The following is a 24981-nucleotide window of genomic DNA, read 5'->3' on the forward strand; positions in this document are numbered from 1 at the left end:
ATTGGAGAGGGAGGGGAGTCCTCTGGCCATCTCCTTAACAACCACCAGCAGCATCAGTCTCGCACCGCCTCCTCATCAAATGCCAACAACAGTAGCGGCAGTACCGTCTCGCGCCCCTCCTCCTCGCAACAGCCACAGCAGCACCACCATGAGTCTGAGCAGCAGGTCCTCAGAGAAAGGAAAAAGCAACGCGGAGTAGGACGTTGGAGAAGGAGTCGCCAGACTCTCGGTGGGGACTTGCGCCACTCGGAGTTGGCGCTACTTGGATCCGAGGAGGATATGATAGAGGAGGACGAGGCGGAAGGCGGAGAAGAGGAGGACGGGGGAAGCAAGAGTTCCAGTTTTCTCTGTAATATGGATGATGAAGAGACTGTCTCACTCACAGATAGACGTCCCCAATCAGGATACGAACATGTTTACAGTGAGTATGGGTGCTGTGAAAGAGTTGTTATTAATGTGTCCGGACTAAAGTTTGAAACTCAACTTAAGACTCTCACACAGTTTCCTGACACTCTTTTGGGAGACCCGGACAAACGAATCAGGTACTTCGACCCTCTAAGGAACGAATATTTTTTTGACAGGAACCGACCAAGCTTCGATGCCATTCTTTATTATTACCAGTCGGGGGGGAGATTGAAGAGACCGCAAAATGTACCTTTTGACATCTTCTCTGAGGAAGTGAAATTCTATGAACTTGGGGAGGAGGCAATGCTGAAGTTTCGGGAGGATGAGGGTTTTGTCAAAGAGGAAGAGAAACCCTTACCAGAGGACGAGTTCAAACGCCAAGTTTGGCTTCTTTTTGAATACCCAGAGAGCTCACAACCTGCGAGAGGGATTGCAGTCGTGTCCGTTTTAGTCATTGTTATATCAATAGTCATTTTCTGTATGGAAACGTTGCCAGAGTTCAGGGACGAAAAAGAATACCTTAAACCACGAGATAATTCGACAGAACCCCATGGACAGACCCCTTTTAACGACCCATTTTTCATTGTGGAGACGGTATGCATTATTTGGTTTTCATTTGAGATTATTGTGCGCTTCTTTGCAAGTCCAAGTAAAACGGATTTCTTTAAAAACATTATGAATACTATAGACATTGTATCCATTTTGCCTTATTTCATCACTCTCGGCACAGATCTTGCTCAACAGCAAGGCAAAGGGGACCAGGCAATGAGTTTTGCAATCTTGAGAATAATCCGCCTTGTCAGAGTCTTTCGCATATTTAAACTCTCCAGACACTCCAAAGGACTGCAGATCCTCGGACATACCCTCCGCGCCAGTATGAGGGAACTAGCGCTTCTGATTTTCTTCCTCGTTATTGGTGTCATTTTGTTCTCAAGTGCAGTGTACTTCGCCGAGGCAGACGAACCCGCGTCTCAATTCACAAGTATTCCCGACGCTTTTTGGTGGGCTGTCGTCACTATGACCACGGTCGGATATGGAGACATGAAACCAATAACTGTCGGTGGGAAGATAGTTGGCTCGCTCTGTGCCATAGCGGGTGTGTTAACCATAGCTCTTCCAGTGCCCGTCATTGTATCCAACTTCAATTACTTCTACCACAGGGAGACTGATAATGAAGCAGACTCGCCACCGGTTGTTGAAACCCCACCACCTGCCTGCCCTTATTTCCCCAACTTTCTAAAAAAATGGAAAGGTTCCCCCTCAGGCTCTTCGCTGGGTGATAAAGCCGAGTACATGGAGATGGAAGAGGGGGTAACGGAGTCGCTGTGTGGGGTGGACAAAAGCCCGAGTAAAGGAAATGGGACAGACATTGGCAGGAAAAACAGTACATGTTCAAAGTCACAACAGACTGATGTGTGATGACAAGAACAAATATTATTCCCGTGAAGAAAGATATGCTGTCAAATCACACACACATTGGTGGTCAGACTCACACAAGTGCGCACTTGCGCGCGCATACACGCACGCACGCACGCAGACAGACAGACAGACAGACAGACAGACAGACGCACACATACTTTATATTTAGCTAGATTTTGGGAAGTTCAAATATGGGGTTTTATTTTGCCATGTTAGAGGAATATAGGCCTACGGGAAAATATACGTCCAAATCAAATGCTTTATAACTATTATCACCAATGTAATCCGATGATATCAGATATAGGCTACCTATCTGGGCCTCGTAATCCTACAAATGAAATCGAAAATATTGAATAGACAGGCTATGCATACGCACTTTATGAGTTTCATTTGTCAATAATGGAAGGGGAGATATAGATGTCGTTTTGCTGTTATGCGATAAAGGCAACGTTTATAGTAGGCCTAGTTTGCACTATTGTAAAAGCTTGTTTGAGTCGCTGACTTTCAAGAGAGATAGACTTGGAAGTTATGTTGAGAGACAGAAACTGTAGGCCATATGGCAACCTATACACCCTTCGTTTGACTAAAGAGTATTGAGATATTTTATTTTATTATGAACAATAATCCATTTTTATTGTGTTACAGTGTAGGTCTAACCCATCTGTGTACACACAAAAAATGAACATTCAATATCGATCGGAAACATTGAAATAGCTAAATCATGTGTGAGATTCTTGAGTAAATGAGCATGATACCTATTTCGGCAGCACACTGCGGTCAACAAGTGAGCCGCTTGGCAAACAACATTCTCTGCAACGCTTAAATAAAGCCTTTTATTGACCAACCACCGAGGTGAAGCACAAGAATTACAATAGATACTCTGCAGACTGACACGAGAAATTGCTCCACACGGGCTGTCACGGGAGGTCCTGCACGGATATCTTGCGCGACTACAACCCCGTCCCTTTAAAACCACCTCAAACTAACTGACAAAATCCCTTTACACGGACGTTAACTGAAACCAACATGGGAAACAAACGACTGTCATCATGGAAACTTTGGGTTTGTGAACTGTATCTCTTGTTCGCTGGACCTAGTGCACGGTTCTCTAATATAAGAAAGAAAGGAAGGTCTGTTGGTCATCCCAGAAAGCACCAAGATCTCCAGCAGGCGGTTATTTTCAAGGTATGTTCACCTTTTAAATACAATCACCGTTCACAGATACACATTTTTGTGATGGGGTTTTCTGTATATGAGCACGACACACACACGGATGTTACGCACACTTTATGTGACGCACTTTGGAACCATTTGGAGACGTTCCAAATGAATTGATGAAAGACTTGGTTGCCTGCTGAATGTTTTTGAATCAGGTCAGGTACTGCCATACTACACCCACATTTTATAGTAGGATATACATACATTTCGAACTATATTCAATAATGCAACATTATAAAAAGTAAGATATGCGCGTACATAAAGGGATAACTTCACGCACTTTTTCCATTGACGGTAGTAAATCCATTACATATGAATAGACTAGGCCAACTATATCAAAACAAAACAGGCATTCATTTAATTAGTCACCCGAAACTACTCTTTGTACAGCCCCAATACACACACACACAAACACACACTCTTGATGTTTGACAGCATTGATGCTTTTGGGGCCCTGACATTCTGCCTAATATAATAATTAAATATTTAATACTGAGTTGTACAAAGCAATATTTGTATACTCTTTGCACTCAGAGCTCTGGGTCTTTATCCAGAAAACCTGTCACTGCCTGTCAGACAAAAACATTCACTGGCATTCACTGTTCTTTTGAAACAGTACATTCAGACTCATCAAAAAGGTTACTCAGCATCTGCTTGCCGTTTCCCCAGCATGGCATCAATGCCTTCAATTTGAACTTAAAACATTTTTACTTAAGCCTGTGTCAGCTACGGCTACTGCTTGCCATCAAGCTTGGTTAAAAAGAGGTTGGGGCATCAGGCGTCATAAGTTTACATTATTATGAGTGTGTTTGACCTCTGATTTCATGTGCGTGACGGTCTTTGCAGTGTCAATTGTTACCATACACTCACCTCATATGAAGAGTAGGATAAATTAGTGTAACATTTTCAGATTTGCATGGGGTTTCTTCATCTCCAGGCATCAATTCAAAGGATACAGTGTTCATTTGGATGGCTGTTGCTATAGGTGACCTTTGGTGACCCTGGCAAGTCAATTTGTGTACACTGTATTTGGTCTAGTGCATTTTCCCATTGAGGCTGTATGTACAACCAGTCTGGCTGAAGCTACGTACTGTATGTGTGGAATACTCTGTGAATCTACATAGTGGGTCAGATCTGATCAAAAAGATCAAAACAATTCACTTATCACAAAGTTGTCTCTCCCTTATGTTTTATTCCCTTGGGAGAATAATAGGTGCAAACTTTGCTCTGATGCAAAAACAGTACATTTCTGTTTGGAGCCTTCTCTAGTACAGTTTATGATATACAGTATAATATATGCCATTTAGCAGATGCTTTTATCCAAAGCAACTTACAGTGCCTTGCAAAAGTATTCAGACCCCTTGGATTTCATTGTGTTACAAAGTGGGATTAAAATGGATTTAGTTTCTTTTTAAATCCTGAAGTAATTCAGGCTTGCCTAAACAAAGGGGCTGAATTCTTACTGTATGCAGCAACTATTTTGAGTTATTTGACATTAGAGTATTTTGTGTATATTCTTGACAAAAAAAAGTATATTTTAATCTATTTTAATCGCAGTTTGTAACACAATAAAATAATTCAGAGGGGTCTGAATATTTTAATTTGTGCATACATTTTATGTACGGGTGGTACCAGGAATCAAACCCACTAACTATCCTGTCGTTGCAAATATCATGCTCTACCAGCTGAGTTACAGAGGACTCTTTGGACATGTGCAGTATGTCTGGGCCTCCCTCTGACATATTTATAGACCATGTTATGTCCTATTGCATTGCAATTCTAAGTTACACAAATATTGTGTGTGCATGGAAACTGAAAGGCTGATCTGTATGGAAACAATCCTACTGTAGTTCTCAATCGCGGGAGAGATTGACTAATGTACACGTGGGCGCTTAAGGAGACTAACCTCTGTGTAAATGAAACCCCCCCTTGGGGTTTCAATGTTGAAGTTACATAATATGCCTTCATTGAAAGATAGCAACCTGAGTCTTTGTTAACAACACACAATCTCACCACGGACCTTTCCAATGAGCTGAATTAATCGGACGGTGCGCGCAGGAGTCGATTATGTTACCTCATTCTAGACGTGTAGATAATGTTGCTAGTTACACATATGCTTTAGTGTAGGGTTTCAGGGTTTCCTGACTCATGGAGACAACGGTTGTTGCGTGATGTTACGGTGTAAGGACAGTAGTTACACTCTTATTACAGAGTAACGAAAAAGCATGACTTATGGTAAGGTGACATAAATTGGTACAACAATGCTACCAAGTCTTTGTCTTTATGAGTCTTTGTAGTCTTAATGAGCGTAGCTAGGAAGTGTGTATATTGTCCTTAGAATAGACTCAAGTTTGGAGTCACACATGTAAACTGGGGCAGGAGGAAATTAAATCCTAGCACACTGCTGGACAGGTAAGCACTTCCCAGAGTTGTCACATGGAGTCTTACTCAGACTTGGTTGTCCCTAGGGGTGCAAGCGAAAGCCCTGCAGAGATGCAGTGGTAGTATATTAACAAGCTCGAGATTTAATGCAATGCAACAGCTGCTCAACCATCAAACTTTTTCTTCCTGGCGATGCGGGCTGCTGGCTGGGAGGCTAGTGGCCTGCTGGTAAACTTTAGTGGCTCCAGATGTGTCATCAGCTTTGGGAGTCTTGAACGGAGCGTTGAGATAAGTAAGAGACGAGTAAGCAGGGCCTCGCTGGTTGTCGTAAACACATAACAAACAACGTCACATGAGCTGTACAGTGTAAACTTTTCATGTAGTGTTCATATGCAAGATTGATTGCGCAATGTCGAACAATCAGGTAAAGCAACAAGGTAAAAAGCTAAAGTAGATGGAGTTTTGAATAGCAGTTGATATAATGAAGGCCTAAAGTGTAAATGTTACACATTAAAAAATGTGGGTTGCTTCAAAAATAGATCCTAGACCTAGATAATGCAACCAGGTTATTTGTGTAATCCAACCACGAAATGACAATGTATGTGAAGAAGGTATAAACCACTTAATTAGTGGTTTACAATTCGATTACGGTAACCAGCACACGTTTTACGTTGGATACCATGTGTAATGAAATGCAATGAGCAACATGATCATGTTCCTAGTCAGGGATATATGTAATCAAGCATAGTCATTTTTCACTCATGACTAATCAAGGCCACTCCCAATGGACGTTGAAACCATCAACCCTGGATGAGCCGTGATACGTGATCAGAGCCTCCCTCTGTATTGATCAGCTTATATAAACGTAAGCCTGTATTCCCAAAATCAAAGCAGTTGCATCTTTCGTCCAGGTGGAGCCAAAATGGCTGCCGTAAATGGAGACCAAGTAGACCTAGTCTCCCACTCGCTCTCTGTGCTCTCCTGCTTTGGATTGACTGGAAGCTTTTATGTGGAGTGACTAATGCTAGCTCTCCAGGGCCAGGGGTGTATTGGTGCATGTGTGAGTGCGTGTGTGAGTCCATGCGTGTGTACACAAGGAGCCAGCCTATAGGGGCCTCCACTCACTGTTGATGACTCAGAAGGCAACCCGGAGGACTACAAAGACCAAGATCCCCCACATAAAGTGCATGGGAGTTGGTCTTTTGTAAAAAATTATGAACATTCTGATAAATGAAAGAGAACCCTTATTGTTATGGTGCTGGACAAACCACGTGGTTTTGTTCAAAGATATGCTTAGGTCAAAGGGAAGCAAGCGGAATCATATTTTCTCAAAGTGAAATGATTCAAACCAGGTAACATTTTACATCATCAAGATATGCTTTGTAAAGGGTTCGTAAGTGGTTTATTGACTGTATTATATGTTTATAGGTAATATAATAAACAGCTATACTCGTTGAGATTTTGATTGACAAATCGTGAGACTAATATTAGTGATAACTGCTTATTATTAACCATAAATTATTAATGAACAGTCCATAAGCTACTTACAATCCCTTTATAAACCCTTTATAAAGTATGCTTCAATGTAGTGTTACCCAAAAATCAATTGGCCGTTTTAAAGAAAAAGTTGAAACCCATGGTTGTACTTGGTCTAGTACAGAGTCAAAGGGAGCTGTTTTTAAACCAACCGAGGTAAATAGTTACAGAAATACTGCTGAGGGGTGGAGAATGCTGTTGTTTACTTTATATTGCTGATGTCACAACATCCATAATTGAATTATTTATTTACTTATGGAGTCTCTCATGGCTTCGTCTGATAACATAGACATGTCGTTACCCCCGACCATAAATGTTTGGGATATATTTTCCTAAGGAGACGTTGTGGAACCTTTTCTTTACTATTATCCTTGTCTTTGATTTGATAAAAACTCATGTTACAAAAATGTACCAGTAAGCACTTGAATGGTCAAATATGATTGGTTTTGGCTTCCTCACAGAGGTTTTGATGGAGACTTGCAGATATGCCCCTTGGCAAAACATGCTACTTCTCTTTACAAGTAACAGTCAGTGCTCAAGGGCTTTGTATGTCTTCAAATTTTATTTGGCCAGATCCACAGAATTATTTTGGGAAGGCGTTCACTTCTTTGGTGGATTACGCAGGAAACGACAAAGTTCTCTTTTAGGATTTGGTTTTACTTCTCGAGCCACTAACAGTAAGTCCTTTCTCCCTCAAGCCAAGTCTTGGTTTTTATACAGTCATGGTTTTCTGCTCATTCGTCAGAGGTCTTCTACAGCTGGCACGTTAAAACACTGCTCGTGTGATGGAAAATTCCATCTCCATTTTTATAAATAACAAAATGGTTTATTTGTTATTTTCTTCTATAATCCTTTTTACCCATCCTTGAGAAACAACTCTGCTCCACCATCAGGTGGAAAGAGAAAGATTAAAGATGGATCTCTAGAGTAAATGATTATACAGCAATTATGTTTATCTAACAATTACTAGGTAACGTAAACAACGTAATACAAAGTATTATTTGTTTCTTCTTTATTGGTGATTTATAAAGGGATCTTCCATCCTTAATTCCAATTAACATAGCAGCTTTTTATTTGTGTACTTGGTAGCTGGTTGTACTGTAGAGAGTTGCAGTGTAATGATGTTAATGGTTTTATGAACACGTTCTAACTATTTGACATCGATTAACAGATCACACAGCCAGTCTACTGTACTTTTCACTGCATGTCAAGAAATACTCAAGATGCACACAGCACTCTTTGGGTTGGTTTCCTGGACACAGATTTTTAGTCCAGAACTAAGCTAAATCTGTGTTCGGGGCAACTGCCACTCTATGTCCTATGTAGAATTAGGCCTACTCTTTCAATGTTCCAAAAGCAATGGAACACCTGCATTTAACAAAATGACCGAGCTGTAAAGAAATGATCAAATCTGCAATATCCTGAATGAAGTGGCTTAAATGCTGTTCATTAACATTTATCCCACTCTAAAAGGTCACAAAGAAGTCTCCGTTTTCCACATTATCCACATAAAAACGGTCCAATTTCCTCCCCGCTGCCATTTACACATAGTCTACTAAACAACGGTCATTTGTTGTTGACTGCTATTGTTTAGGAGATTAATAATATTAAGGCCAAACACCTTTGTTGTACGACACATCTGCGAGGCTGTGGTACTTGCTGCCTTTTGAGATAAAATAAAATATTCTAGCTTGTATTTGAGCATCTGCCTTATCATTAGTAATCTCACTGTTTGCCTTGGTGAGTTTCCGGTGAGTTAATTGGGACTTTGTGCCCTCCCTTGAGTGCCGGCTGAAAAATTGCACGTTTGAGGCTATAAATAGCTGATAGCATTTCCTGCTGTGCTGGGGAGAGATTTTGTATTTTGAAAATAACCTGTCTTGATGCCATTTGTTGTTGCATTGCCAGCTATCTTTATTCTGTATAGACACACCAAGGGGTGTCATCACAGAGAACAGAGAGAACCTTGTGGCACGAGATTACCTTTGTCTTAATTCATGTAAGTTCAAAAGAGAAGGATAACGATCTGTAATACACTGTAAGAGCTCCTATTCAAGTCAATGAGAGTTCTGGTTTTCTCTCAATACATATGCCAACAAAAGCTCAAACACGTGACCTTTTCATACTTTCATCATTGAGTATTACGTCATTTCCAAATTGCTTTTTGAAATAATTGGGAATATTAACATCTGGAAGGTTTAACTGTATACCAGGCTCTCCGGTGTAGCTTTGGAACACAAATTGGGCAATCAGAGTTGATCAATCAGTTGAGGCTTATGCTCTTCCACTGTTATGTTCCCAGGGTTAAAGTTAAAAACACTTTTCCCAAGGGGGCTGGGGGCCACGATAAGCTGCAGAGGAGAACATTTGTGGTGTAAGCATTGTCATAGCAACCGTGACTGGAATTTTCTGATGTATACTATGTCGGAGTAAAGTGTGTGTGCGTATGCGTGTGTGTGTGTACGCTCATCTGTATATGTGTATTTTTAAGTGGTTTGAGAGTCTGTTTTTCCAACTCTCACCCTCTGTTTGGAAAATATGTGCAGTTTCCCCCCAAACAAACCACTGGCAGACTGCAACTAAATATACCAGAGATATATTTTGTGACTCCATCTAGCAGTTACAGCACCTGTGGGTTGGAGTCTGAAATCCAACTGCAATACAGCAAAACTGGGAAAACTCTTAATATCACTTTTCCGATCCTTTTTGATGTGTTACATGTTGTGCCCGTAAGTGGTTTCTGCCCTCTGACTGGGGAGCGTGGTTTAATAACTCTCAGTGTGGGGTTGCATTATTCATCACACTGAAAGGAGTTGCAAAGCCACGTGTCAAAATGTGGCACTTCGCTGTCATTTCTATGTCGCGCAGCAACCTTTCACACAGCTATGGACGCACGGGAAGTGTGTGTTTGTTATTGTTTGGTTGTGTACCTGCATTTCTTTGCGTTTGTTCTGTTGTTGAGATGTTATCCACCCCACAACGTTTGTGAACTGGAAGGTTCGAGTAACGGTGTAAAAACAGTGGAATAATAACCGTATTATTTATCCTAGGCCTAGTGATACAGTACACCAGTGTAACGTGTGTTTTGCACTCTGGCTGATGGAACTATCTTATTCTATCTATCCCAGATCTCCTGAACTTGGCACTGTCAACATCTATTGAACTCCTCCTTATACATGTCTGTCTGTGTCTTAGCCCCTGACTGGGAAAGCGTAAATACTGTTATCACCCACATTGACATTTGTATTTGGTTTTCAAAACGTCTTCGTGCACTCCTTTATCGACTTTCCTTACCGCCCATCAATCAAGTAATGCTGCTCAGATTGGTTCCTTGGCATCCGGATAGCCACTGGAGACCTGTGGTTCTGACTAATATGATCACTTCTAGGAGGTTCTCGAATATTACAGCAAAACCATTTGGTTGTTACAAAGGGCTACATCTGTTAGATGCTATTATTGAGGGAAGGTTATTTGTTCTGCAGCGGATTCATTTGAGTCATTTGGCGGACCCTCTAAGCAACTTACAATTCGTGCATTCATCTTAAGATAGTTAGAAAACTCCAGAAAGTTCCTGTGTGAACAATCATTGTGTAGTCAATCACATTGGCTAATCACGCTCCTTTGTAGTTAACAAAAAAATAGCTAATCAATGGAATAAGCCAAGAAAGAGAGCAAAGCAACAATTTTATGTGTTTTTCTCAGCTGTTCTCATTCACAGCACCCCCTTAATCATCCCCCCACATCCACCTTCTCCTTCTCATTAATGAAGTCCAAATGTTTCAGTCAGGTCCAGACGCCTGGGCAGTGTTTCATGGCTTACTGGATTCCTGGCACAAGATAATTATGAAATGCGGTTTTTCACTATTCACGCCAACTGGACTGCACAATGCACTTTTCATTTGCATTTGACTTTATTTATGCGTGTCCTATGTCCTATGAGTTGCATGCTTGACCCAAACTCTTTACTTAATGTGTGTAAGTGGGTCATTCCTACATTTCTTGCTTTATTTACTATAAGTTATGCTTAATGTACAGTGTGACCAACTGCCGTCGCTAACTCAAACCGTCGTTTGTTGCATTGGCCTTCTGTGGTAGGCGAATGTGGGAGGTAAAGAGGACTAAGTTGTTCTCAGGTGTTATTGTAAGATTAGGCAAAGGAGCTTCAGCAGTGCTGTGCGGTCAGGAAAGGCACTTGTGGCCAAAGGCGTTACAAAGAAAGCTGTGTCTAGTGACCCCAGCGTAATATGATCCAATAGACAGACAGAGTTGTGGTAATGAAGAGGAATGGAAAAGCAATAAGGATCATTCCACTCGTGTGAGCCAGATTCGATCTTGCGACTCCAGTAAGGCCATGGGCCTAATTGGTCATATAACATTCATGTAAAATACCTGACCACAGCCATCCATCCCACTTCTGACACCAGTGTAGCATATTTGTGTGGTTTGCTGCCTAACTGTAACTGCGCTAAAACCAGGGACCTACTGCACGCCAACTCAATACTTTACTGACATCCACGCGCACACACACGCATAAACAACGGCATTCATGGACAGATCATTTGTATGAGCTGCAATCCATTGGAAACAAATGGCTTTATCATTCTTGTATAGATGAAGGTCATTGACAGTATAAATGAATTCGAAGAGGAGGGATGGAAGTCTGGGTAGAGATGACTGCTGATATAATTTTTGTTTCAGATGCATCTGTGTGATTTATTATGTGGGAAGAGAGGCTATAAATCAACCATTCTGGCATTTCTCCTCTGCTAGGGAGTCACAGACATGTTACCGTTTCTGCTTTTGGCTGTCGAGGCTTCAGAATCAGACATGCTAGCTGAACTTTCCCATTTTGGCTGTGTTTTCACACGATGCAGGTTTGTCCTGCTACTGCATTCGCAATCCTCTATCCTCACATTTTGATGTTTTGTTTCTAGTTTTAAGGGAGGTAATTTTAACCCCATCTGAGCAAATAGGTGTAAACTTTGTACTTGGTTGTCAACACTTTATAAATATGGCTCTTAATAGTAGTATATCCTTCCTAAGCTTATAAGGTAGACATGCACAGTAATTCTACTGTTTGCCCTTGTGAGTTGGTGCATAAATAAATATGAGTTATACATGGTTGAACCTCTCACGCTGTGCCAGTAATGATGCCCTGGTCCTTTAAAAAATGTGTCTGCGACTTGTACAATGTGGCACAACCGTGGTAGAATTGCACATGTATAACTGTGCATAGCTGCCATTAGTTGTTATTATTCCAATATCTTTGGCATATATTTGCTATGGACTTTTATTATACCAGCAATGACCTCCCTACATCCCATAAACACAGTGCATTTGGAGCGTTTGTCACTGCCTATCACCCTGACAACTGTAGCCAGGTTTGCTTTCCACTTGTACGCCAGTAGAATAGTGTCTAAACATAGTTTCTTCAACCTCACAGCAATGTTCCAACAAAAAAGCTATTGTAGGACTGAAGTTATTTGAGTTGCGGCTGTATGAGCTCCCTCAGTCGGCTGAATTCACTCGTAAACACCGTATTTCGTAGATCTGCTCTTGCCAGTCCTGCCATCCCATGTGCACAGAGCTTGTTTACATGGGACGAGGGCGTCTTTGCATTAATGATGTTTACTGACCGCCGCCACCCCGCCAGCGCCATGCCTTTAATTCGCCATGATGGTCTGTCATGGTGTAATATGACTCACAGTGCTTGCACATGTGCTTTCCGAGTGGCGCCCCCCCCCTTGTCGCTTTGAATCAACTTGAGTCCCACAACCGTCACATACGCCACGCTTGTTTGCATGGGCTGCCTTGGCTAGCACAGCTGACCAACACAGCACAGCCAATGAGAAAAATAAACAGCGTCTGTGTGGGCACTCAACCATGCCAGCAAAAGAGTACATTGCAGATAAATCTGCATTGATGAACCGTAGCAAAACGACGTTTGAATATTTTCTGCGGACAATTGGCGGCTATGGGCTTAAAATGAGCTTGAGAATGGTGATCCGAATGTTGATTATTTGTGTGTGTTTGCGTGTGTGTGGCCTGCATATTTATAGTCTGCTTTGTGTGACTGGGAATGTCAGGACTGATCTGAGAGCAGTGCCTGCAGGAGAATGAGGAAAGAATCCCCCAGCCTTTGGATTAGTGTCAGTGTGCAGGAAGCGAAGGCTGCACCCCCCCCCCCCCCGAGCTACGTGTGTCTGTTGGGTCTCTAAAGCTGTCTGTTTTAATTCTCTCCATACTAGAGTACATAGCGTTTCCATTATAGTCTCTCGATTGTCTTGAAGCCCTTCATGACAGCCATCATCCCCTCCATTATAGTTCAGGTTTTCAGTCCTCTCCATATCGGTTTGTATCCACTTGAAATCCGTGCCACTTGAACATCAATAGAGAACGAATTCAAATAATCTGAATGAGGCTGTTGAGAATTCTTAGCAGTCCAAGATAATTTGCATTTCATCAGTCAGTCTGTGTCACTGGCTCAAGGGATTTGGTCCCTACGTTAGTCTATCAAATTATATCTGAGAAAGATGTGCCTTGGGTTTTGGTCATTATTAAGCTTTGCCTATGAGGTTGTCGTATCTATGAGTATTGGTACCAAGAAATCTGAATTTATAAGGCAGGTCAGGCAGCTGCTTCACAGGTAATTTAGATCAGTAAAGTTATGGTGAAACACACTGTATAGGCCTACCTCTTGTTCACTGCTTGGATATGCCTGTACTTGGCAAGGCCTAGATTCAATCAGATCAAGCGTTAATTGGTGATAGCCGACACCCGCATAGCTGATGTTCAAGTTCAAGTTTTTAACAATGTCCACATGGCAGTCAAAGATACTGAATTACATGGATATCACAATTACATTCACAATAACACATTCAAGTTGGAATCACAAGTAAAATTCATGACAATATGTACATTAAGGAGACTCACAGGGTCCCTCCTTGCGAACATTAGAAAAAGTTTAAGTTTAACCTGGACATCAAAATGCTCATCAGCCAATTAAATTGTTGACTTATTTGCACGTGATCAAACGCTACGTTAGCTGTTCCAATTACACAACCTGACACATTTAGCCCTATGCTAACCTGAGCCGGTGGCAGTGATTATTTCCTGTAACAAATTCTGCATCAGCCTATCAAATATCTTAGACTTTATATCCACCAACCAATGGCATTTCTTAAAATAGGTCAACTGTGCATATTTCCTTTAGGCGTATTTGAGAATATTCGCATGAAATTCTGTCGCCAATTGGATGGAAACCTATCTTGTGAGAAAATCCCACATTTTTGCTCATCCATTTCGCACACATCCTTGTGCTTTTATGGAGAAAGAAATATGCAGTTATCAACAACATTTAAGTTTCTAAATCATCCTAAAAACATTTTTGAAGAGCATTATGGACTTGTCAAATAGCTGTAATTTACTGTCTTCATCATTTCTGCCTGGTAGCACACACTGCTAAAGCGGTTGACACTGAAACAACAGTGCACATTAACATTGGATTCAAGCGCCCCTCGCATCAAGCATTCTGTTAAGGATAACACTGTTCACTGCTGGTCCTCAATGCTTGATTCAAATAACGCAGATGTGACAAAGTCGATGATTATAATAACGCATAGAAATAGTACATGTAAGTGTAGTCTATGTAATATAGCCTATAGTAGCGATTATTATTTATGTAGCTGTGCTATGTATGTAGCAGCCTATGTGACATCTGCAAGAGGTATTCCAACAAGAAACTCCTCATTAAAGGTATTCATAAACTTCATTTACAAGGTTTTCCTGCCCTTCTCTTCTCAACACTCTTAACACAATAAATGTAATTCTATATTTTCAAAGGGGGGAAAAAAACGAAAGTGAGATTCAAACCCTTGCCTCCCTTGGGCCTTTTTCTTGGTCTGTTAGTTAAAAGATGGAGAGTGTTTCATTTGTAACTCCCCAAATGTCACAGGTAACATACATTTGGCGGCAGAATTGTTATTGGGCCACTGTAGACAACATTTAGTGTTCTAAAATGTTTTAACAGTCCACTGGAAAGCCCATGAGAGTTTTGCCTAAATTGCGACGCCTCATGCGGGGCCTCTCCAATCTATTAACCCATCAAAGCCCTCCCTCCTTCTCTTATTTCCTGAATCACATTCTATTTCTATGACAACAACTTGCCTACTTCATGCCCACTCCAGGAAATCTAACAAGCCAATCAGCATTCATCACACATTTGACTCAGAGGAAACACAGCTTGTAGCTGCATGTGAGAAGAATGTTGTTGGTATTGCAGATTCCCGAAGGTCGGAAGTAACGTTGTAAATAAAATGTCACAGGGAAAACATTCTATTAAGCCATGTTTTGATTTTCCTCTGGCCAGGAAATGTTTTTTCCTTCTTTAAACAAAAAGATCGTTATTTGGAGCAGTTTGTGTGATACCGCTGCTGGTTGACGGCCTTTTCCACAGCAATTTAAAAAGGAGCTGCTACAGTGTTACTGTGGTTACGTTGTTCCTTGGGAAGCTATGTTTGGGAGTTAGCTGCATCATAAAACACACGTCAATTGTTTAAAATGTCTCATATTTGGAGTTAGAACCTCTGAAATGATTACTCCAATACCCGGATGGTATTTAATGTGATTTATTATGAGATTATTAAAATAGATTTAAGTGGGGTCATTCATGCTCATGACAACTGCTCATGATAACTGCATATTTTTCTGTGAACAATTATCTTGTATTATATTGAGTATAAGGTAACGTAGAAGCAGTACATACAAGCAGTACACAGGGGAGAAACATCAAAATAAAAGAGGAAAATAAATAAATACAGTGAAGAATCAAAAAGAAAGCACAAAACAAATAGTGTCACAGTTCATGTGTATTCTGTGGTGAATTATGATAACTGCATCATAATGCATTATACCTGCAGGTTTTAAGTAAATTGTTACCGAAGTGGAATTTGTGGTATTGTGCTTATGGAGAAATGTATGGCATCAGCTTTGGTTCTGATGTCGCTGGGCACACAGATCCACTCCTCTTTGCACGCTAATAGGCTCCTGTTTGACTTTGGCAATATATTCATATCAATCTCTGTCAGGGTGAAGGGACTGACGATAGGTATTTAAGCCCTGCACTTCCCTCGTTAGTCACCTTCAGTCCTGTACAAGTAAAGTGTTCCTTTTCAACAAAATGTAATTAGAACCCTTAAAGGGGAAGTCCAGTCAGAGATCTATGTTGCTCCTCACATTTATTGGTATATTTGATATCATTTATTTTATTTTATTTTATTATATAATTTACTTATTTGGTATAATTAGTTTCAAAACAAATCAAATTGTATTTTTCAGATGCTTTTGTAAGGGAAATGCTTACTTTTAACATTTACATTTAAGTCATTTAGCAGACGCTCTTATCCAGAGCGACTTTTAGGCCCTACCCAACAGTGCAGAGAGAAGAATAAAAGACCAATATTAACACGAGGAATAAATATTCAATGAGTAACGATAACTTGGCTGGGTGCCAGTCCCGAGTCGATGTGCAGGAGTACAAGGTAATTGAGGCAGATATGTTTATTTATTTATTTATTTATTTATTTATTTATTTCACCTTTATTTAACCAGGTAGGCAAGTTGAGAACAAGTTCTCATTTACAATTGCAACCTGGCCAAGATAAAGCAAAGCAGTTCGACACATACAACGACACAGAGTTACACATGGAGTAAAACAAACATACAGTCAATAATACAGTAGAAACAAGTCTATATACGATGTGAGCAAATGAGGTGAGATAAGGGAGGTAAAGGCAAAAAAAAGGCCATGGTGGCAAAGTAAATACAATATAGCAAGTAAAACACTGGAATGGTAGATTTGCAGTGGAAGAATGTGCAAAGTAGAAATAAAAATAATGGGGTGCAAAGGAGCAAAATAAATAAATAAAATAAATAAATACAGTAGGGAAAGAGGTAGTTGTTTTGACTAAATTATAGGTGGGCTATGTACAGGTGCAGTAATCTGTGAGCTGCTCTGACAGCTGGTGCTTAAAGCTAGTGAGGGAGATAAGTGTTTCCAGTTTCAGAGATTTTTGTAGTTTGTTCCAGTCATTGGCAGCAGAGAACTGGAAGGAGAGGCAGCCAAAGAAAGAATTGGTTTTGGGGGTGACCAGAGAGATATTCCTGCTTGAGCGCGTGCCTCAGGTGGGTGATGCTATGGTGACCAGCGAGCTGAGATAAGGGGGGAATTTACCTAGCAGGGTCTTGTAGATGACATGGAGCCAGTGGGTTTGGCAACGAGTATGAAGCGAGTGCCAGCCAACGAGAGCGTACAGGTCACAATGGTGGGTAGTATATGGGGCTTTGGTGACAAAACGGATGGCACTGTGATAGACTGCATCCAATTTGTTGAGTAGGGTATTGGAGGCTATTTTGTAAATGACATCGCCGAAGTCGAGGATTGGTAGGATGGTCAGTTTTACAAGGGTATGTTTGGCAGCATGAGTGAAGGATGCTTTGTTGCGAAATAGGAAGCCAATTCTAAATGTAACATTGGATTGAATATGTTTGATGTGGGTCTGAAAGGAGAGTTTACAGTTTAACCAGACACCTAGGTATTTGTAGTTGTCCACGTATTCTAAGTCAGAGCTGTCCAGAGTAGTGATGTTGGACAGGCGGGCAGGTGCAGGCAGCGATTGGTTGAAGAGCATGCATTTAGTTTTACTTGTATTTAAGGGCAATTGGAGGCCACAGAAGGAGAGTTGTATGGCATTGAAGCTTGCCTGGAGGGTTGTTAACACAGTGTCCAAAGAAGGGCCAGAAGTATACAGAATGGTGTCGTCTGCGTAGAGGTGGATCAGAGACTCACCAGCAGCAAGAGTGACATCATTGATATATACAGAGAGAAGAGAGTCGGAACAAGAATTGAACCCTGTGGCACCCCCATCGAGACTGCCAGAGGTCCGGACAGCAGACCCTCCGATTTGACACACTGAACTCTATCAGAGAAGTAGTTGGTGAACCAGGCGAGGCAATCATTTGAGAAACAAAGGCTGTTGAGTCTGCTGATGAGGATGTGGTGATTGACAGAGACGAAAGCCTTGGCCAGATCAAATGTACATATAGATAGGGTAAAGTGACTAGGTAAGAGATTAGATAATAAACAGTAACAGCAGCGCATATGAGGAGTCAAAATAGTTAGTGAAAACATTGTCAAAAAGTGTCACTAAGAACACACCCCTTAGGGGCCCCCGTGTTGAGGGTCAGCGTGGCGTATGTGTTGTCAGCCTGTCAGGGAGTCCAGGATCATGTTGCAGAGGTAGGTGTTTTATCCCAGGGTCCTTAGCTTAGTGGTGAGCTTGGAGGGCACTATGATGTTGAACGCTGAGATGTAGTCAGTGAACAGCATTCTCATGTTGGTGTTCCTTTTATCCTTGTGGGAAAGGGCAGTGTGGAGTGCAATAGAGATTGCATTATTGTTGGATCTGTTGGGGCGGTATGCAAATTGGAGGGTGTCTGGGATGATGGTGTTGATGTGAGCAATGACTAGCCTTTCAAAGCATTTTCAAATCAAATCAAAGTGTATTTGTCACATGTACTGAATACAACAGGTATTACAGTGAAATGCTTACTTACAGGCTCTAACCAATAGTGCAAAAAAGGTATTAGGTGAACAATAGGTAAGTAAAGAAATAAAACAACAGTATAAAGACAGGCTATATACAGTAGCGAGGATATAAAAGTAGCAAGTCTACATACAGACACTGGTGAGTCAGGCTGATTGAGGTAGTATGTACATGTAGATATGGTTAAAGTGACTATGCATATATGATTAAACAGAGAGTAGCAGTAGCGTAAAAGAGGGGTTGGCGGGTGGTGGGTTGTGGGTGGCTGGACACAATGCAGATAGCCTAGTTAGCCAATGTGTGGCAGCACTGGTTGGTCGGCCCAATTGAGGTAGTATGTACATGAATGTATAGTTAAAATGACTATGTATATATGATAAACAGAGAGTAGTAGCAGCGTAAAAGGGGGGACATACAATGCAAATTGTTAGAGTAGACATTTTATGGCTACAGATGTGAGTGCTAACGGGTGATAGTCATTAAGACAGGTTATCTTGGCATTCTTGGGCACTATGGCCGTCTGCTTAAAACATGTAGGTATTACAGACTGGGTCAGGGAGAGGTTAAAAATGTAATTGAAGACACTTTCCAACTGGTCAGCACATGCTCTGAGTATGCATCCTGGTAATCCATCTGGCCCTGCGGCCTAGTGAATGTTATCTTTAAACAAGTTCTTTCTCACATCGGCTTTGGAGAGTGTGATCACACATTCCTCTGAAAAAACTGGTGCTCTCATGCATGGTTCAGTGTTGCAAGCCTCGAAGCGAGCAATCAAATAATTTTAGCTCGTTGGTAGGCTCTCGTCACTGGACAGCTCTCAGCTGGGTTTCCATTTGTAATCCGTGATAGTTTGCAAGCCCTGTCACACTACAGCGCCAGAGCCAGTCTAGTAGGATACTATCTCGGGTCCTGTATTGATGGCTCGGGGATAGAAGCTGGCCTGTTGGATGGTTCGTTGGAGGGCATCGCAGGATATCGTATAAGCGTCCGGATTAGTGTCCCGCTCCTTGAAAGCATTTGGTAAAACTCATTTTGGTTTTCCATGCATTAAAATCCCCGGCCACGGGAAGTGCCGCCTCTGGATGTGCATTTTCTTGTTTGCTTAGGGCCCCATACAGCTCATTGAGTGCGCTTTGACACATATAACACTTATTAAAGGAGCACAGAGAAAAAGACAGCTCTAGACAAAAGTAGTCTCTGAGGTCACAGGTTTACGTTCCCTCTCCTCTACCTATTCAGGGGAATAGTTTTAAATGTTGTCATCATCAATGATGGTATATCATAGCAGGGGAGACAGTAGCTGTACGACAGTATTGTGGCAGCACAATTAGCTCAATTGAGACTGGGATTTCCACTTTGAATTCATGAAGATGTATGTGGCCGTGTTGAAGAATTGAGACACATAAACAATAGTGATTACGCTCATGGAACTCATGAAAATCTTTATAATGACATTGCATACATTTTGAAAGTAGTGCTTTCTTAGGTATAGACTGGGGAGCTACTGTATAATTGTATAACTTACACTAGCTAGTGTGAAACCCGTGAAAAGCTAACACTTTTGCTTCTCCTAGACCTATGTTCTGGACTTTGCTACTAGTGTGTCAATTGTTTGACGAAGAATGTTTACACACTTGGTATGTTTACCCATAAGTGGTTTAGGATAAGCATAAGTGGCATTAACCAGTCATAAAATATCCATAAAGTCATCAGAAGAAACTCTCTACAACACTCTCTATAGCTTACTGTAAGTTTCACTTAATTTATAACAGATGTGGATTGTTGCCACCTTCAACAAAATGTAGCAGGAGAATGTGAAGGAGTTTCATGTATTGTCTGTATGTGTCAATATGGGAGCCTATTTCTATTTCTTGGTTCTGGCTTCAGTGCATGGAAACAATGTACAGTTTGTGTTGTAAAATGAGACAGCAGGACATGTCACATAGATGCAATGCTATTTTAGTTATTTCGGAGAGTAGTCTAAGGACAGACATGACTGTCCTTGAGCCTGACCATTCACAACACAACCACTCAGTAAGAAAGTTGTAGTTGTCTAGTCTCTGGCATAGCTTGGAGTTAACACAGGACGTCTGGGTCTAGGCCCGAGACAGTGTGAGAAATCTGGGAATCCTGCAATTACTGATATACTGAAACACCAGCTGTTTCATTCAAAGAGGAGGGCTGTCTTGAATTGATCATGTTTTTACTATTAAATAAATACACATGAAATTAGGTACATTTACATTACACAGAAAAAGAAGAGCAATGCTAAGGAATTGTCTCATATATAGATATTACGAGAAGTGTCCATTTTCACAATATGCTCTAGGCAATAAAACATATATCTAATACATTTTATCTATCCAAATGTTTAAATCTGGGTTTATTTTCCCAATGAGGCCCTAGCCGCAGAGGGAGCATGCAGTTCACCAGTAGTGGAATGACGCACCCCTCCGTGTTGGCCTCCAGTTCCCACCCCTTGACAATCCAGGTTAATGTTTTGGAACTACATGAGGCGTTTGGCTCCGAGCTGAACGGAGGACAAAAGGGTGTCAGGGACCCAATAACTCAGACTTAATGGCCGAGCTCGGGCGATTGTTATCTGATGTGGTATGCTGCAGATATTCCACTGGGCCATAATAATAAAAAAAAGAGACTGCAGTGTATTGGCACCCATGAGATTCGAATATGGGAATGGTTTCATGTTCATAAACGCTGACACCAGTTGCTAACCTGATAGATATTGTATATGCTGTATTGATAACCTGCTGTTAGATAACCTGGCATGATAAACTGGTATTTGTAGATAACTGGAATGATAATATCTGGTATTAGATAACCTGTAATGATAACCTGCCACCCATACATAACCTGTAACAACAACCTGTAATGATAAATTGGTCTTTGTAGATAACTGGAATGATAACCGGGAATGGTCTTTGATAACCTGTAGATAACCTGGAATGATAACCTGGTATTCATGTCCTGTTTATTTTTTTTGTTACAGTGCTATCAGTTGATGGCTTAGGAGAGGATGTGCTGGCTGGTACTCTTGGAATTGGCAGAGAAAGAGCAAATATTATGACTGGTCATCTGGGGTGAGACAACGGACATCGATAACCACAGATCTACTGCGAGATTGAACCCAGCGATCGGACATCGGAAGTTTGAATGGACAAATTAGACATTGGGATATTATACGGAGCGCACAAGGAACAAAAATATTTCCTAGAAAGCCTGGAGGCATGGAAATGAGTAAGTCATGGCCCAAATGATTGCCTTAATTATTACATATATACCTATATATGAAGTGATGAAACTAGAGACTTATCCGAGTTCAAATATGTTTTTCTTTATGTGTGAAACAGTGTCTTGTAAGGAACAGATGTGAATATTTTAATAAGATAGAGAAAAATAGTTTGGTTGTAATGTCGACAATGTTTTAGTTGGGTCTGCTTTGTAGTTGTCATTGATAACCAAATGGTGGAGTTTCTCTCTGCTTACGTGCAGCAAGCAGAATGAGTTGATCTATTTTTATCTTGTTTCGTATTGTCAACCAAAATAAGGCTGGCTTGAGGCGGAGCTGCTCGCTCAGCTACCAGCTACAATGTCTTTCAATTCACAACATCATGTTATGACAACTATATTACAATTCAGAAAGGAGTAGGGAGTCAAAAACGAGACAAAATGACTCTACAATATACATGAAACATATCTGATTATTTTTGTCCTCTTTTTTTCCACATGCTGTAAGCATCTGTTCACACTCTCAAACACAAAAGATGTCAGGTGCGCATACACACACACACAAACACACAGAATGATCTACCGAAGGGACACAAAAGGGTTTTCCCTAAGATGCAAATTTTATTATGTTAGTGATATAATTGACCAGCTGCTTTGTTGACACAAACCTCGATCCATTTAAAGTTAACTGTATGCAAAGTAACATGGATGTGTGTTATATATTTTTTTAAACCTAGCCTTGACTATTACTTAACCAAAGTTTAAACCCTGATTTTATTGTACGTGGTGTACACTTCCTCTGGAGATGTTGTGAAAATAGATACACATTGAATAGAACATATGCCGATGTTTATATTTCTGTGTCCAACAATGTGTCGCAAATCATGACATTTGAGACTATTCTACTTAGTTTGACTGTTAACAATGTTCATATCTTCAGAAGTCATGTTCCATTTTTATTTACATTGTGGATGCTGCTCCAACAAGATCCGTGATTTTGCCCTTCAATTTAGATTTGAGATTTTTCAATTGAGTTTCTTATTGTGCTGTTCTCATATAACTGCTCGTAGAAAATCCGCCCGCTCTCTTTTTGGTCTGCTTTCAAAGACACATAGTTGTATGCACTGCTTGCTTGTTGCAGCTTTGTCAGACAAATCAAGTGTTTGCTTTTTTAAAAACATAAATGCCAGCTTATGTTTAAGCCCATCCTTCTTACGTTCAGTCACCAGCCAAGAACTTAGTAATTCTCGCTCCTGGGCGTGCTGTCTATTATTGTGATGTCGGCCCATGATGACCGTTCTTCAGGGCACCAACAACACCAGAGATCTTTATTCTTTTTATGTTATTGAAAGGGGTGGAACCTAATAGTATGTACAGTATTATTGACATAGACAATGGACTGCATTTCTATTCTCTTCCATAAAAAGAAAACATACATATTTCATTGTACTGTCTGAAAAGACATAGAGCACTTGAATCTGGAGATGAAAAGTGATCTCATATCAGTGTCTGTTCTTCATCTGCTTACATAGAAAATCCAAATGATACCCCCCCACCACCACTACTCCATATACATGTCTATTCTTATTGGTTACACTATATCCCTCTATTACTAAATAGTTGAAGGTCTGTGGTCAAGATTTTCCTCAATGTTCAGAAAACCCTATCAAATATACTATGCTACCCTCTGCTAAAATGTACTTTGTTATCAAATTCTTTAAGCATCACTGGTTATTTACCAGTGATTGCAGAAAAAGGAAGTGCTGTTTATTCCCTGATCCCATAGTCCCATTGTTTTACATTTTGAAGCAAACACAAAGCCCATGCACATCCTGGTAATTGATGTCTGTCAAAGTGTAATAGTTTAAGGCTAAATCCCTCAGCAGTTAATGGTATCATTTAGGTAGCAAGAAGTTGTTGTCTTGCCATAGTTACGCTAAAATACTCTGGATTCCCAAATTGTAGTTGAATAAGCAGTGACTTAAGGGAAAACAAAGAGAAAGTGGTATCTTTCAACATCAAGTTTTTCTAGGATATTACAATGTTTCTATACTGTTAGATACTGTATACTGTTAGCAAAGCTGACCTTCTCCCTAGTTATCTACCCAATCCATAGTATAACTCCGAAGGGATGGCTTCTTTTGACAATATCAATCAGTGTTATGTCCCGGCCTAAAGCACGACGCATAATGATGAGACTGTAACAAAACAATAATACAAAAAGCCATTCTAAGTCATCCGTATAGCCTGTGTAGCATCAAGACCACAGCAATGATTTTTGACTACATTATGGTAACATATTATGGTGATGGATGGACTGTGATTGGTCTGAACTGAAAAGACAAAGTCAATGAAAAGGCTTTTCACAATGCCCTAATATCAAAGATGGGGCTGAGCCCAGCCCACAGTATCTAGACGCATGAGGCCTGCTTCAAGGTGTGCCTAGTTACAGTGAAAAGGTATAAAACTATAGCTGGTCTGTCTTTGAACACTAACCTGTTGTTCACGCGAAGTGTCTCAAGAGTGCTGATCTAGGATCAGTTCCCCTGTCCAGTTTATCTTATTCATTGTTGATCTAAAAGGCAAAACCGATCCTTTATCGGCACTCCTACTCTGACATGCTTGATACATACGGCCCCAAATATAACAAACATATACAAATCAAATCAAGTTCACAACTTGAAAATCATTATAATGACATGTTTAACTATTGTGTACATTTTAAAGTTGTGCCTTCTTGGGTAAAGATTGGGTAGCTACTAAGGGTCCATTGTATATATGAATATAACAAACATAAACAAATCAAATCAAGTTTTATTTGTCACACTCTTCGTAGACAACAGGTGTTGACTAACAGTGAAATGCTTACTTACGCGTTAATTTCCAACAATGCAGTTAAAGATTTTTTAAAAATGTAATACAACATTTAAATAGTGACACAAGGAATAAATGCACAGTGAATAACAAATAAAAACAACATGGCAATATACAGGGAGTACCTGTACCGAGTCGATGTGCAGAGGGACAAGGTAATTGAGGTAGGTATGTGCTGTACATATAGGTAGGGTTAAAGTGATTAGGCAACAGGATAGATAATACAGTAGCAGCAGCATATGTGTGTGCGTGCGTGCGTGCGTGTGAGTTGCGTCAATATACATGTGCGTGCATGTTA

At 40.7% G+C, this 24981-nt stretch overlaps 1 protein-coding gene across 1 annotated transcript; it reads left to right on the forward strand.

Annotated features, from left to right (window-relative positions):
* On the forward strand, positions 1–24723 carry LOC124033934 (potassium voltage-gated channel subfamily A member 4-like). Its single transcript, XM_046346427.1, has 2 exons — positions 1–3009; positions 21571–24723. Exon 1 carries the CDS (start codon positions 280–282, stop codon positions 1822–1824), a length of 1545 nt encoding a protein of 514 aa, XP_046202383.1. The 5' UTR covers positions 1–279; the 3' UTR covers positions 1825–3009; positions 21571–24723.
* The last annotated feature ends 258 nt before the right edge of the window (positions 24724–24981 follow it).

Source organism: Oncorhynchus gorbuscha, linkage group LG04, assembly GCF_021184085.1.
Source record: "Oncorhynchus gorbuscha isolate QuinsamMale2020 ecotype Even-year linkage group LG04, OgorEven_v1.0, whole genome shotgun sequence".
Taxonomy (NCBI): Eukaryota; Metazoa; Chordata; class Actinopteri; order Salmoniformes; family Salmonidae; genus Oncorhynchus; species Oncorhynchus gorbuscha.